The sequence below is a fragment of the Trachemys scripta genome, chromosome 7 (genome assembly GCF_013100865.1).
Source record: "Trachemys scripta elegans isolate TJP31775 chromosome 7, CAS_Tse_1.0, whole genome shotgun sequence".
Lineage (NCBI taxonomy): Eukaryota > Metazoa > Chordata > Testudines > Emydidae > Trachemys > Trachemys scripta.
In genome coordinates, this window is record NC_048304.1 from 103,904,820 (window position 1) to 103,920,610 (window position 15,791).

At 40.1% G+C, this 15,791-nt stretch overlaps 1 protein-coding gene across 2 annotated transcripts in view; it reads right to left on the reverse strand.

Annotated features, from left to right (window-relative positions):
* Nucleotides 1-15,791, reverse strand: part of DOCK1 (dedicator of cytokinesis 1) — a 538,770-nt gene that overhangs the window by 428,124 nt on the left and 94,855 nt on the right. Inside the window, exons 11-18 of one of the 2 annotated variants that reach the window (XM_034776839.1) lie at nt 15,344-15,416; nt 12,431-12,573; nt 8,846-8,971; nt 8,037-8,161; nt 7,564-7,662; nt 5,446-5,518; nt 2,214-2,317; nt 1,389-1,572 (exon numbers count right to left, since the gene is read on the reverse strand). In XM_034776839.1, the coding sequence (XP_034632730.1) occupies nt 1,389-1,572; nt 2,214-2,317; nt 5,446-5,518; nt 7,564-7,662; nt 8,037-8,161; nt 8,846-8,971; nt 12,431-12,573; nt 15,344-15,416 (927 nt within the window). The remainder of the gene's footprint in view (nt 1-1,388; nt 1,573-2,213; nt 2,318-5,445; nt 5,519-7,563; nt 7,663-8,036; nt 8,162-8,845; nt 8,972-12,430; nt 12,574-15,343; nt 15,417-15,791) is intronic. The other variant, XM_034776840.1, reaches the window with a different exon arrangement.

Sequence of the window (15,791 nt, forward strand, 5' to 3'; positions counted from 1 at the left end):
TTTCTACTTGGATAGGAACTGAATAAAGAATATATTTACAGGACAATCTTAATGGTTGCTGGCAGTAACACATCCCTCAGTATTGTACACTTTACACAGTATGTGTATTTATAAGCACTTATGTAAAATACTATTGAAAGAGGGGTACAGATCAACACAGTCATTCATGGTATTAAATCCATTGAAAGTTTTAATTAACCTGTGTCAATTCGATATTGAAGTATTCCAAAATACTATGTGTATGAACTGTCAATTAAGTTAAGCTATCTCAAAGGCACAGATCCAACCACATTTTTGAAAGAGAGGACAGAGAAATTACATACTGCAGAGGACTTGTGTTCATTAGGTTAGACCCCTCTAGGCTAGGTTCCTTCTGGCCTCCAAAGTCTGGGGTTCCATCATACATCACTAAAATAGCCAGCCTCCAAGTACTACCTGATCTCTCTCCCCCTGGTGACTCCTATAATGACTATCTCCTTTCCCAAGATGACTCCATCACTCCCAGATGACCTCCCCTACCCCATATCCTGAATCCTATCCACTAATCTAGAAGGAAGGAAGGAGGCTGATCAATCCATAGAAACAGAGTGAAAACAAAAGAGCTGGCTGGAGAAGAGGATCAGTTGCTTCAATGACCTGTGAGCTGTATCAGTGACTATGCCAAAGGAGCATGAAAAGCAGGTCTGAGGCTGAAGGGTTTAGAGGAGATACTATGATGCTAATCACGTCCCTGCCACTCCATGCCCAATCCTTAAACTCCAGCCATGGGGCACATTCTATAGAGAGGGTGAGGCTTGGCAACTTCTTCCTCCCTCCCAGACCCTTCTATCCATCCCTGCTCTGGTCTCTGTGCCAGTCATAAAAAGAGGGTGGAACTTGTCACTTGGAGAACCCTGCACGCACAATGAAAATCATGTAAGGCAGCCCATTGGGGACCATAGCCATTCCACCACCCTCTTTACCAGCTCTTCTATACACAGAGGCACTTTGAAGGGATACTAGGAATGTGTTCCATCATCCTCTTCCACACATCTGTTTGCACCCATGCTAGAAACTAAAGTTTTAGATAAAGCCTATGGTGCCCTGTTTTACACCCAGAAGGACCTTGGCTTAAATGGGCATGGAAATATTTTCTGATCCCTAGGCAGAGCTGGACTACAGTATATAGACTGAGCAAGGTTTGGATGCTACACTGTCAATTCTCATACTGTACTTGTGCTGTGTATAGACAGGACTTAATTTGCCAGGGCTGCCAATCAAAACCCTTCACAAGCAGTATAAAATCCCCTAAATAAAAGAAAATAATACTACATTCCTTCCCTGCTGATAAATGGGGGGGAAGTTAAAGGGACACGTGGGGTGGAGAGACATTTCTTCTAACAACTCACCATTCTGAGTGAGTTTTGTTGAACAAACAAGAGTAGAAATCTGGAAAGAATCTTTGCTGATGGTGCAGCTTCCAAGGTTTTGCATGCTCTTCCCAGTTGTGGCGTGCCCTTTTTCTTCCAATTCTATTTTAGTGGATGGCAAGCTTAAATACGTTGAGGCATCCTCCAACTTCTTTGCTTCTGCCTGCAAGATTTTTTTTTAATCAAAAAATTACATGAAAAATAATTAAAATAATAAAGAACAAAGTTATATAGTATATTCTCAAACAGGAATAAAGATATTTATCCTAAATCTCTATGTAACTATTTACGGTCAATGTACTTTATGTTTGTTCCGGTTTTAGAGAAATTTCAGGTTAAAATCTGTTTCTTCGTTTTTTTAAAAAGACCTGAACAGCTCTAGCACCTACATGGTTTGGAGCAGGAATGTGAAATTTCACATGGCCAAAGGCGTGCTTTTTTTGCTCCCCCATGAAAATCCATCCATCTGCAGCCAAGTTACAAACCCTACAAAATCCACATGCACATTACAACTTGTTCAAGACCTGTCCCTCAATTTTCCGAATATCCCAATTGTACAGTACATGCTGCTGGGTCCTGCTGAGCCCTCTGGGTGTCATTCTGAAAGAGCCATACAGAAATGAACCTCCATTACCTCCCATCCCGTTTACGTTTCCACTGCTTGACTCTGCGAACAATGTTCTTTTAATATAGTATTTTGCATGTACTTACAACTAGACCGATGTGTAATAGATTCCATAAAGTGAAGCTTTCACAGTAAACAAATCTGTGCAAGGACTGAAGCAAATATCTTTAAAATTATACCTTGTACACTATAAGATCATGCTCTCCATCCCTTAAAGTTGTTCCATCATATCTCATCAGCTTCACAAATGCTAAAGCAAATATTTTCTCTGATTTATCTTTGGCTGTTAAAAAAAATAAGACACACAGCATAGTTTAAGTAATTGATATTGACAGAGACACTCCTCCAATATCTCAAGGAAAGATCATTTAGAAATGGTCTGACAGTGATAAGGGTTCCCATATGCAGGAAAAGGACTAAGAAATTTAATAAGGATGCAATCCTCTATACATAAGACAATCTAGATAGTAAAAAAAAGATTTTTCAAACACAGGTGCCTAAAACTGACCTCTTTGGGAGCTGCTGGGCGCTCAGTACTTCTGAAAGTCAGGCTGCTTATGGATTTAAAAGCCTAAATTGAAGCACCAATGTTTTAAAATCTTGACCTACATTTTTATACAAATCCCAAATTACTATTTGACAGAGCAACAAGTCGGTATCTCTTATACCTGGAATGATGATATGTTGTCAGCTATTTTAGTACTACAACTTATTATTTGTATCACCGTTGCACCTAGGAGCCCTACTTATGGCTCAGGACCCATTATGCTAGTCACTATGCCAACACAGAACAAAAAGACGGTCCTTGCCCCAAAGCAGCCCACACATAAGCATCCTTAATGAAAGCCCGACACATAATTACACTGCAGTAGAGATGAGGAGATGCTTACCTGCAACTGGAGGTTCTTTGAGATGCATGGTCCCTATTTGTATTCCCAAGGCAGCTGTGCATGTGCACTATGCGCCGAAGCCGGAAGTTTTCAGCAGCATCCGTTGACCCACATATGAGTCATATGTTGCCTTGTGTTCCAGAAGAGGTTATAAGAGGGCATGCAAGCCGACGCACCATCGGTCACCCTCTTACTGCTGAACAGAGCTGTGCGCAGCACAGGAGATGATGGATGGGTATCGGAATACAAATAGAGACCACACATCTCAAAGAAACTCTAGTTACAGATAAGTAACCTCTTCTTCTTTGAGTGAAGGTCTCTAAATGTATTCCAAACACATTTGCGTATCAAGCAGTGATCAGCTTGGAGGTGGGTGCCAGGATGCAAGAGTTATCACCGCCTGCAGGATGGCATGGCCCACAGTCACGTCTTCGGCTGCCCCTTGGCCGATGGCATAGCAGGCGGTGAAGGTATGTAGAGAGCGGCCAGGTTGCCACTCAGCAGATATTGTGGTAGTGGACGTCCACCAGGGGGGCAGAGATGGTTGCTTACGCCCTCATGGAGTGGGCCATAATTCTGCCGGGCGGTGTGGCATTGGACTACGCATAGCACTCTGTGATGCAGGTAGAGACCCACTTGGATAAAAGGCTGTGAGAAGAGGGCCAGGCTCCTCAACTGCTCTGCAGTGGCTATGAGACGGTGTGGAGAAGCACGGAAGGCACAGGTTCTGTCTAGGTAGAACGCAAGTGCACAGCAGACGACCAAGGAGTGCAGCATCCTGTGTGTGGGAGTGGCATGCAGTTTAGGATGGAAGACCAGAAGATGGATAGACTGGGTGAGGCGGAACTCAGAGACTACTTTCGAGAGAAACTTAGGGTGAAGGTGTAATGAGGCTTTGTCCTCATGAAAGACCATATATGGGGGGGGAGCCATCATGTCTGCCAAGTCTCTGACCTGCCTGGCAGAAGTGATGGCCACGAGAAGATGACCTTCATGGGTAAGTAGGAGGGGAAGCACATGGCCAGGGGCACGAAGGGAGGTCTGGTGAGGGCAGAGAGCACAAGATTGGGGTCCCAGGGAGGGATAGGTTTAAGGACTGGTAGGAAGCTGTTCGTCAACAAGTATCTGACCACTGGTGGGAGGAAGTCACTAAGAGCTGCCAGGTGGTCCCAGACAGAGTTAAAGCCAAAGCCCAAGGTCTTAAGTTCTAAGAGGTAGTCCAGAATAAAGGGGACAGATAGGTCTTTGAGGGGGAGACAGTGACGTTGCACCCAGGACGTGAAAAATTTCCACTTCGCTGCGTAGCAAACCCATGTGGAATCTCATCTGCTGTGCATAAGTATGTGTCGCACTGGTGTCAAGCAGGCATGGTCTATATGCGATCCCCATCCAAAAACGAGGCCATCAGTCGAAGCAGGCCTGGGCTGCAATGTTGGACTCTGCCCTGGTCCTGCGTGAGAATGTCTGGCAGATCAGGGTGACAGATTGGGGGCGGGGGCTGAGAGTCTGAGTAGATACTAGGAGGACCATGGCTCGGTCATGGCAGATCTTGCACAGAATTTGGAGGAGAAGGGGGATGGAGGGAAAGGCATATCAGAGACCACCTTGCCATGGGACAAGCATTGGCCTGGGAATTGCGGCCCCTGGCTCCCTTTGAGCAGTAGTGGAGTAACTTACAGTTTTCATAAGTGGTGAAAAGGTCCTCAGCGAGGGGTACCCCAAGCATGGCAGATGAAACAGAAAATGGGGTTGCGGAACTCCCACTCATGACTGAGGTACCAGGTCCAGCTAAGCTTGTCTGTCAAGGAGTTTTGTGCCCCGGAAGGTATGCCGCATGGAGTGTGACATATCCAAAACAATCATATATAATACCTATATCAAATGAATGCTATCACAGTCAAAGTAAATCCTTCTATTACTAGAACAGTAATTGCTAATATATGGAAAATGCTTAGTCACAAGGCATCATTCTGGATGAATCAGAGTATCTCGACTGCTAAAGATTTTAAAGGAAAATCAGTGGGAGTTGCAGGAAGGCAAATAGCTTGCATATCCAAACCTTAATTTGAAAACAAAACAGTAGGTCAGTATCAGAACCAGGATTAAAACCCAGGTCTAAACTGCCAACCAAGTCAAGTTCCCTGTCTCCATTTTCCTCATCTGAAACAGGAGGCTCCTCACCTCCTACTTACCTACCTATCTACCCATGGGCCTCTTGCTTAAGGCAAAGCTGGCATTTGATCTATTTACTGGGTCTCTTATTTGGTGACTTAGGAAGAAGGTGTGTAGGAAAGAAGGAAGAGGGCATGAAGGCTATCAGGAGAGGGAGAGGAAACAGAGGAAAAAAGACAAGCTGTACAGCACCTAGTACAATGGAGCTCCTAGGTGCTACGATAATAAATAAATAAATAGTAGTGATAGTAGAAGTACCTCATCCCCACACTAATAGCCAGAAACACTCTCTCCCTTCAGGCACCAGGAATTGACAGAAGCAACAGGGGAACAAGACTGAAGTACTCACAGTCCTGTGATGATCTGTGACGGAATGTAAACCTTAAATGACTGCGGTTCACATCTTCAATCGGAATTGCCACCTTCACAAATTAAAACAGGAGAGAGAAATAAGACCCATGACTTCAGATAGTTGTTACCAATACCAGACTTTCACAGAGGTTCTTCAAATGTATTTTCTGCATTTTTAGAGAGAGTAATGTAATTTTAGGTTTCTTGCATTTCTAATAATTTGCTTGGCTCTTTCCAAATGAGGTATTTAAGGACCAGCATGACTTTTCCATGAAAGGCCTTTAAAGTCCCTAGCTCCCTTGGAAGAAATCTCCACTCCCTCAGCCATTAGCAGGCTGGGAGAGAGCCATGCCTACTAAGTTCCCTATCACATGACCTTATGGGACAGGCAAGCTACACAAGGGACACCAAAACCCAGCAGCCCTCACCCCCACCGATATCTGAAGCAGCCCCTTCTACATTCGTCAGGGCAGAGCCTTTACACAGAACTTACGTAGAGCCCTTCAGTTCTATGGACATCTGCACATTATCAACAACAGACATTGTATTCTTTACCCCTCAGATGTTGTCAGTTCCTCTCACCTCAAGTAATAAGACTCCTGACACTTACACTATAACTACATAACTCTCTAGACCAGTCTCTCTCTCTGATCCAGGTGGTTGCTACTGCTGCTGTCAACAACTGTCACTACTGTCTATTCAGTTTAACTGCCTTGGTCTCACCGTACCACTTGTACTGGTAGCCCTTTTCTTGACCTCACCCCGCACCCACCTTCACTCTCACAATGTCTTCTTCTCCCCACTATCTAAATATCCAGTGTATCCTAACCTGTTTTTAATTATTATTATTATTAACAACACAACCTCATTTGTACAGACACAAAGTTATATCATTAAAAACTTCAGCTTAAAAACAGTTCAAGTAAGTCACACCAAGATATGCAAACCTAACCAACCATATGATCTTATGACTGTCTTACATTCCCTTACCCCAGCCATTCAATTTTTTCACTGTAAAAGGCCACACACACCTAGGGTGATGCATTAAATCAATAAATAATCTTTAAACAAAATCACAAGTCTATATATTTCTCCCCTCGGTATTTAATTAGGGAAGTCCTATTTTCTTAAGCATATTTAAATTTGGATTGCATGTTGCTGATCTACAAGTCTGTAATTTATTCTGCCTCACCACAACCATTTTCTGTGGGTACGTCTATACTGAAGGAAAAAAAAAAAAAATTCAAGCAGTAGTCAGTCTCATAGCCCAGGTTAACTGACTCGGGCTCACAGGGCTCACTCTACAGGGATAAAAATAGTTCCCACTCAGGCTGGAGCTTGGGCTCTGAGATCCAGCAAGGCAGGGAGCATCTCAGAGCCTTGACCCCAGCCCAGGCAGGAACATCTACACTGCGATTTTTAGCCCTGTAGTTCAAGCCCCACAAGCCCAAGTAACTTGACCTTACCTCGGAGACTCGCTGCTGCAGGGTGGGCTAGGGGGGTGCAGTGTAGATGCACTATTAATTCCCACAGCAGCAAACTCCTGGCTGCAACTGCAAAGAGAAAGCCATCTTTTTTGGAAAGAATATCGAGAAAGAAAAAAAATTAGCTAAGTCTCCTTTCAATTAACATTCTTTCCAGCAATAACAGCCAATATGTGTCTTTCAGAAGACTACCCCAGCCTCATTTTTAATTTTAAACCTTTGGCACCTAGCTTGGGAAGTTGTTACTATGGTGCTAATTTAGCATCATTCGCATAATGCATCAGTAAACCCAGCATCCCAATATACTAATGAGCAAGTCACTATAATATATGTTTATGATGATTTCTTTGTACTGTTGTTTACAAAAGAAAGTTATCTTAAACAGATGGTGGAATATCCCTGTCAAAATCTATTTTGACCACAAGGATGGAAGAGTAATTTACATTCTATTAAATGCCAATGTTCCTTAGCAACCTTGAAAGGCTTTTGATTAGCTGATCCTTTTAGCCTTCCTACAATTGACCACATTAATTCCCTTTAATTTTGTTCTTAAAGATTTCTTATTAAAATCTATTCTCATTTTATTTTAAATTAACCCATTATGAGGAAAATTATTTTATCATCATCTGTACCTTGACAGTCTCAAACCAGCGAGGTTGTTTCACTTGGTAATAGATCACTGATTTGTATTCCGAGATAGCGTCATCACCAGCCCCAGGAAAAATCACACTCTTGAAAGACAAGGAATAAAAATATTTACCCACACATACATACCTATCTAACAGAGAACAAATAAAACAGCATTGTCATTCAATAGTGAAAGAGGAAAGAGTAGGTAGGTTAGAATAAAAGAGGTCTTATGCTCCAAGTTAATCACTAGTTAATTTCAATCAAACTGCATGCAATACCACCACAATATTTATTTATTTGTCACAAATAACAAACTAAAGTATTTATTCTTTGGTGTGAAAACTTGGGCAAGGCATTCTTTTTTTTTTTTTTTTAAAAAAGCCTTCAGATTTTGACAAATACCGAAGATGATGATGGAAAAATGTGGACAAATATACTGAAATATTTCAGAGATTACATTTTCCAATAGAAATACCTCCAATCTTTTGCCATCTTCATCATAAACAGATACTGTAACTTCTACATTCTTTGCTGTTGTTTTGCTGCCTTTGTCAAAATCTCCTTGAACTAATGTTACATAGATATCATTGCGAACGTCACCTGGCAGGACAAAAAAAAATTTAACTCACAATGTTCATATGCAGTTCTGCATAAAACAATGAAGTATAAAACCATAATAAGAGACTTTAAAGGAACATTTGTTAGGCAAGTAATCAAGTAATGCTTTTTTCTCAAATTGGTCTTTTTTAAAAATCATATTTCAAAACTTCCAGATATACAGACATATTTAACAGGTGACTTAAGAAATAAAGCAAACATTTGGTACATATAACAGTCACCCGAACCATGTGAATACAATTACCCATTATTGCATTCAAGTACGTGAACTAAAAATGTAGTTGTCCATTTATACATGTAGTTTAAGCTGCTCCTTTTGAAACTGTATACATTGCTTCACAGATTCACTGGTAACAAAGTAGTCAACACCACTCAGGTGTATGTGATTTGAAACAAACTAGATGCTCTACTATCAGAGTACAGTTACTCAATGTCTATGACTTTGTGACTAAATTATTAATGTAAAATTTTTGAGGCAGGAAGTACTTAATATAAACTGAAAAAAATAATTATGAACCAAAATATTAGTAATTATTATGGATTTGATTCAGACAGTTATATTCTATTATCTGTGGCAATGTATCAATTTACTGCCCTAAAAAGCAGTAAATTGGGCAGCGTGCCCAATTTTACTCTTAGTATCCCAATGCAATTATTGACACCTACCAGGCATAATAATCTCAGGAAACCCCATTTTCCGAGCCACAGCTGTGGACCTATCCACCAAGTGAGGAAACTCTTTCCTAATCTGATGAATATCTCCTGGAAGAAGTTTCAAAGTCACCCATAAACCTGAAGCATAAAATAGAATTATTAGACATATTTTCCAATGTTTTAAAACAAACAAAAGTGTCTTATAAACTTCACAAGACAATGCACATAAAAGTAACTAAGCCTTGCCCCCAAAATATTTACATTTTGCAACACTAGACTAGAAATAATTATTTAAGAAAAACTTTGAAACAGAACTACAACTATCACACCTAGAATGCACTGGGTACATCAGATTAGAACAGATTTTAAGGCAAACAATACAAAACCGATAGAAAAACTGGAAATCCAGCGTGAGAGAGAGAGAGAGAGAGAGAGTGTGTTGGAGACATAGTGGATGTGGCTCATGTAGCCTACACAATACCTTGTAGGAGATTCCTAAAGGAGGATATAGCATCAGAGGCCACAATTCCACAATGCGTGCACAGGGGCAGGCGGACCCCTGTGCCCACACAAAGTCAATGGGTTTCTATGTAGGTGCAGCTCTGCCCACTCTTACACATGCAGACATACACAGTAGCAGAATTAGGGTCCTAGTTTATTTTTTTCTCTGGGGAATGTAATGCAACCCATTACCAGTTTGTTGTCTATTACACGTTAATAGATGGCAACGATAGGAAGGAATTTCCTCTTTTCACACAGGAGAATATATTTTTGGTAAGCATGGTGGCTGATTAGGTGGGATGGGATAATCTTTTTCAAGTCTAAGAAAACAGAATTTGAGGAAGGGCTTCAGTAAAACAAAACTTAAGTCCAGCATAGGAACAGTTTTTGCAGTACCACACAACATGAGTATGGATTGGCAGAAAGATGTTGGAATCTTCAGTGCTTCAATGGGCGCAGTGAAGTTTGCACTGTGGAGCTGCTATAGCACCTTTTAAATAAATTCTGCACTGAACAAGATAAAATAGGTCCCACAGAGTATCCCAACTGTCCTCAAAACTGGAGAGCTAGTTCTTCTCAGGCTTGAATTCACAAAATGGTTATTAAGCCATCAATAGCACTGGTCTGCACCTTACGCCTGCCCTCGGATTTTTCATAAATCTTCCAAATGACAGTAAAGGGTTTTATTCTTTTCATAGGAAAAGTACAAGGGGCAGCATTAGTTAGAATGGAAGATCTGAGAAAAAAGTATCAAGTACCTGAGGAAGATGTCCCCAACTCTGATACTCTTCCCCAATGCACATTATCTGGCTATGCCAGGAGGAGGACAGGAGAGACTGGATGCACTTTAATCAGCCTACAACTTTAGTCCTAAAAGTCTGGAAGTACCCAGCTGGTAAAATTTTACACTACAGGTAATTCCATAACCATTTACATACCTCTGTGGGGGCTGCTGTCAGTCCACTCCTTTACCCAGCCTGGTTGCCAGGCAACCTGCTTCTGGGACCTCAGCACACCTCTCCCTCCATCAAATGAGGGTTAAGGGTGATTATTGGGGGACAAGGGTTGACTCCCTGCCGTAACAGTTACAGGAGACCCGAACAGCTCCCATATCCACTCCTTTAAAGAATACCTCCTTTAAATACTTTCCCATTTGATCTGATCGCCGTATCCACTCCCTAAGGAGTGCCTGCACTGGATATCCGCCACAAGCTACCAATAAATTGCAACATCATAGCCTAACCCCCCCCCCCCCTTTTTGTTCGTTCCCCCCACTCAGCTCCCAACCCACTGTAGAGAAGGCAAAAAACCCACCTCGACTTGGCCAATCTGACCATCAGGAAATATTCCTTCCCAGCCCCCCAAGAAAGGAGTAACTGTCCTAATGCCCAGAGCAGATCATGACAAAATCTGGTATCTCAAATACTTCCATGAGAGGGAGGGTGGGTGCTGCTCAGCCTGGTTCAGATTTTTGAATAGGCTTTTATTGTAGATGGGGCATAAATAGCTTCCCCCAGACACACACCGGTCACATGGTGGGAAGGATGGATCAGTGTCCCCAACACTAACCAGGCATGGAGCTGCCTGCCTCTGTAGCAGATAACTCCGGTTCTCTAACTCTGCAAGGGGCAACATGCTTCCTCCAACAAGCCAAACAACCCCACTGCTTCATGTGCTGTGAGATCATTTTTGCATTTCATCTATGGGAATAACCAAGGCAAATATAACTTGTACCATTCTGAAAACGTCAATGATGCCTTCAAAATGTCAACATTTGCCAACAGACACCATGCAATTACTTCCTGTGCTATGGCACAGATGAGAACTGTTGAATCTCAGATACCAATGAGGGATAACTTGGTAAACGGACTCCTTAATGGTGGTCATTGCAATGAGATATGAGTTAAATAAAAACAAAGGCAATTACAGAAGTGAAAGAAAAAGCAGCAATACAATAAAACAGTACATCTATCAAGCAAATTTTATAAAAAAAACAAAAAACAATGCATAATGTTTGTAACAGGATAGTAACACAATCAGCAACTTGTGCGCTCACAGCAAGTACTCTCCATCCACTAATTTTTTATTTTTACAGATGAAGAATCCAAAAGGAAATTTAAAGTTACAATTTAGTAACTTGTAATAATATACCTCCCTACAAATATTGGCTGGAGTGGCAGTTCAAAATAGAAGAAAAAACTTCTTAAACAAAACCCATTCTCCTCTTTATATTGCTATTGTATAAAAAAGCTGCAATTCTGTTATGCATATGAGTGATCAAAGTGTATTTTCTTTAAACCCTTTGCTCAGACACTTTACAAATAAAAGAAAAATAGTTCCAAGAGGAAATTGGTAGACTGAGATTCTGCATTTACTTACACAATGAGGAGTTAATCCAAGACCAGAAAAAGAACGAATCAAGTATATAGCACTAGGGTTGGAATGCATTTAAATTTTTTAACTAGTACATATCTTTTATATTTATATTCATGTCAGCAGAGAATACACTGAATTATCTGTTCAACCTATAGACAGTAATTAACAGTGTTGTTTATTTTGCAGCCCTCCTTTACTAACTCAAAACACAAGTTGGTATCAATTCTAATGAGAGTAATTGCCTTGTCGTATTGACAGCAGACCAACTGCTTAGACTGCAATTGCTAATAGGAAAAAATGAGAAAAATGGGGAGGAGAGAAACACTCCCCACCCGGCCCCCTTGATGGACCCAGGGTGTGCCAGAGTTCAAAGGCATGAAAGCCAGTTATTGAAGTCATTGCTTTCAATACACAAACATACAAGAATGGATAAGGCAGAAATATAGCACTGCATAAGGACAGAAGACAATCTGTAGAATAACAATACTCCCAAAAAGGATGCGGCGGGGGGGGGGGAGCGGAGGGGGGGAAAGAGGGCACAGAGAGAGAGGAAGAACGGGGGGGGAAAGGGAGGGAAATAGGACAGGTGTCTTTTCTGGTACAAAACAATAGCAAGCAAACAAAAAAAAAAATGAATCCTCCAGTCCAAATTAAAATAGTCAGATGGTATGAAGCAAGGATATATTTTGTATTCCAGTTTACATAAAGAACAGTACCTACCCTGACCCTTGTGGTTAACTTCTTTAGCAGCAATCACTTTGTTTATAACAGTCTGAAGGAAATCATTCTCCCCTGCCACCCTGGGTGAAAAACGGGATGATATGTTCAACTGCTTGTGTCGAATGGCGTCATCCAATGCTAGCCTGGAGGATGCACATGACGACCAACACCAGGAAACAAAGGGTCACAGAAAACCAGAAGTCACAGTAACAAGGGAACACAAAAGATCATATCATAGTTGTGACGAAGAGTATTTATTAGTCAACGCAAGACAAAAGACAGGAAAGGTAACAAGAAAGACATAGGAAGATCATTAATCAGGAAAATGCTGACCTGCTAAAGAGAAGTCAAGCAATCCTATGTTACCCTTCCCAACGGGAACATGCATGCGTCAGGTCCCAATCCCACTTCCAATAAATAGCATGTGTAGTAGTGAAGAAGAACACTGATCTCCTGAGAGACCCATGTTAAATACCGAAATCCAATTGGGATGATTTTGCAAAAATGTACAGTATGTTAATTCAGTGCAACCTTCAGAGTAGCTTCTACAATTGAATATATTAAGAGGTAGTGTAGATGGTTTGATGGAATTTACAGAAGAAAAAACTTTTACGTTTAACAGAAATGGCTTAGTGCAAGAAAAACAAACAGATAATCCATCGTTTTGTTATACTAGGTGAAGAAAAGAAAATGTGAAAATTATAAATGAAATGCAACATTTACAAATGTCATTCAAGTACCCACACCAGTCTTGCCAAGTACTTCTGACAGCTGTTGTGTTGGTGGGCAGTGAATGAATACAAACAAACATACATATGAAAACAGAATTGCATGTAGCACAACAAAAGCACAGCATGAAACGAGTAAGAAAATATGTCTCTTATACACAGTGTTTAAGTCAACATTGGAAACAACGACAAAGCTATTCTTCATGTGTTTGCACATTACTCATATTCTTGGTGTAGACTTTGAAAAATATTTTAAATTGCTGAAGAAAAAATGCAACAAAATCATATTGCACACCCTTTCCAAAAGCTGGTTTGTATATAAATAGACTATAAATCGGTTTTAATGGAGCAAAAAGCTAAACATTCCATTAGCATCCACTTTCTTGATCCACAAAGATTCATTTTCTGTGCATACTTCCACACTCACTAAAATAAAAGCTTGTCATTGTTTAAATTCAATAAATAAATCTCACAAAGGTACTCTTCTTTAAAAGCTTCTACTCTCCTCGAACAATAGAATTGTTACTGTTCTACAGACTATTATGTACACAAATTACACACAAATTCCATTGCTATCATGAAATACAAACATGAAGTGGCTAGGACTAGAGCCATTAGGCATATAGTGCTAGTCACCTGATTTCTTTCTACTGATTCTGCAATCTCAAATTTTCTGTTAAGCTCCCCAAACATCTTTGCTAACTCTTGTACTTTTTAATAAGGCCTAGTTTCCAAACTGAAATTATTTGATGTCACATTATTTTAGCCTATTGCTCTCTAGATTTATTTAAAAAACCTCACGAAATCTAGAAGTAGATTAAGTCAAAAGAGAACTCAGTTATATAACAGCATTGTGGTCTACATTTCTTACAACAGTAAAGCTGAGACAAGATGGGAGAGGTAATATCTTTTATTGGACAAAACTTGTCTCTCTCACCAACTGAAGATGGTCCAATAAAAGATATCACCTCACCCACCTTGTCTCTCATATCCTGGGACCAACACAACTACAACAACACTGCATTCAACAATGGTAAAGCTGAGCATTCATATTTTAATGGGGATGTACTTTATTTATCCCCACTACCCTTTCCTCACCTCATTCTATGATATTAAAGTTGGAAACTTTAAAATCCCCACACATTTTAATTCCTTTGTTAATAGTAAGCACACACTTCTAAAAAGGACTGTTTTTTCTTTAAAAAGAAAGAAAACCTATCCATACACACACAAATACAAACATTCAGACTTATTTAGCACACAAAAACAGATTAAGAAATTCAGAGTAAAATCTACATCTGACCTTTGACAGTACATTTCAGTGCTTTCTTTTAATCTTAAAAATATCTGATAACACTGTATGAAGTTTCACATGGCATAGTGGTTCCTTTTATTTCACTTTCTCCTTTAGAAGCCTTGTGTTTTGTTTTTAGAGAATTTTGTACTTACGAAAGCTGCCAAACTGAGCATCTAGTAGACCCTGATCCCATTTATCCATAAAACACCACCCACAGCACAGGTAAAAGCAGTGCAATCTTCCCTGCTGCCACACCAAAATCCTTAAAAGAGCTGGAAAACTAGTTATACGTATGAGGAGTTATTTCAGTTCCCATGCCCATTTATTCTTTGGTTTCTCTGGCTTTAATTATCTGCCAATTAGTGCCAATTATGGTGGCGATTTAGTGACATGGACAGGCACCTGATACAACCAACTCATTTCATACAGGACACTTAACACCCATCAGACGGTAACAGCTTTTGGTCATTACCAACCTTGACTAGACTGAAACTAGTAACATATAAAGGAAAGAAGCTTAAAACATCTATCTCAAAAACCCTGGGCCCATCTAATTAGTTCCAGGCTCCTTCACACACAAAAATGGAAAAGACATGTTTAAAGTTGAAGCTGAAAAAGCACTTAGAAATAGGTGAACTTTTTTTTTTTTTTTTTTTTTTTTGCACCACTATTCATTCCAAATAAATAAGTGAAGAACTAAGAAGGGGAGGAAATGCTTTTAAGACCTCATGTGTTAAAATTCCAATCTGCAGCAAGTTTACAAACTTCAAAATATCTACATTACATTAGTGGACTGTAAGATCAATTTCAAAAGTTGACATTGAAAAGTGTTTTACATTTAATCCTCCTTAAGTCCTCTGACAATGCTTTATGTTATTTTAGACTTACGGTTGAAATGGTATAAAGTGTTGTTTGTCCTCATCATCAACTTTCCCATTAATTATGTCAGTTACATCCATTACTGAAATAAAAACAAAGCTACTGCTTTAATTTGTCAACAAATGGGGGGGAAAAGAGGGGGAACAAACAATGTACTATAGTCCCTTCATCTCTAATAAAAGAAATTAACAATAGCATAAAACCAGTATAGTTCTATAGCAGAATAGTTTCATGTTTCAAATATAGATTCAATTTTCACATCAGTGAAATAAATGGTATCCTCTGAAGCTATTAGTAGATGTGGATACAAGCTTTTGTTTGTCGCATGTACCATCATGTGACATTACTTTAAACTTCTGTTTATAAGAACAACCGAGAAGCTTATTGTTGCACGTGCCTCCAGGGATCTAAATCTCAATACAAATCACCACTTTATTAACCTAGGGCTTGGCCTGAT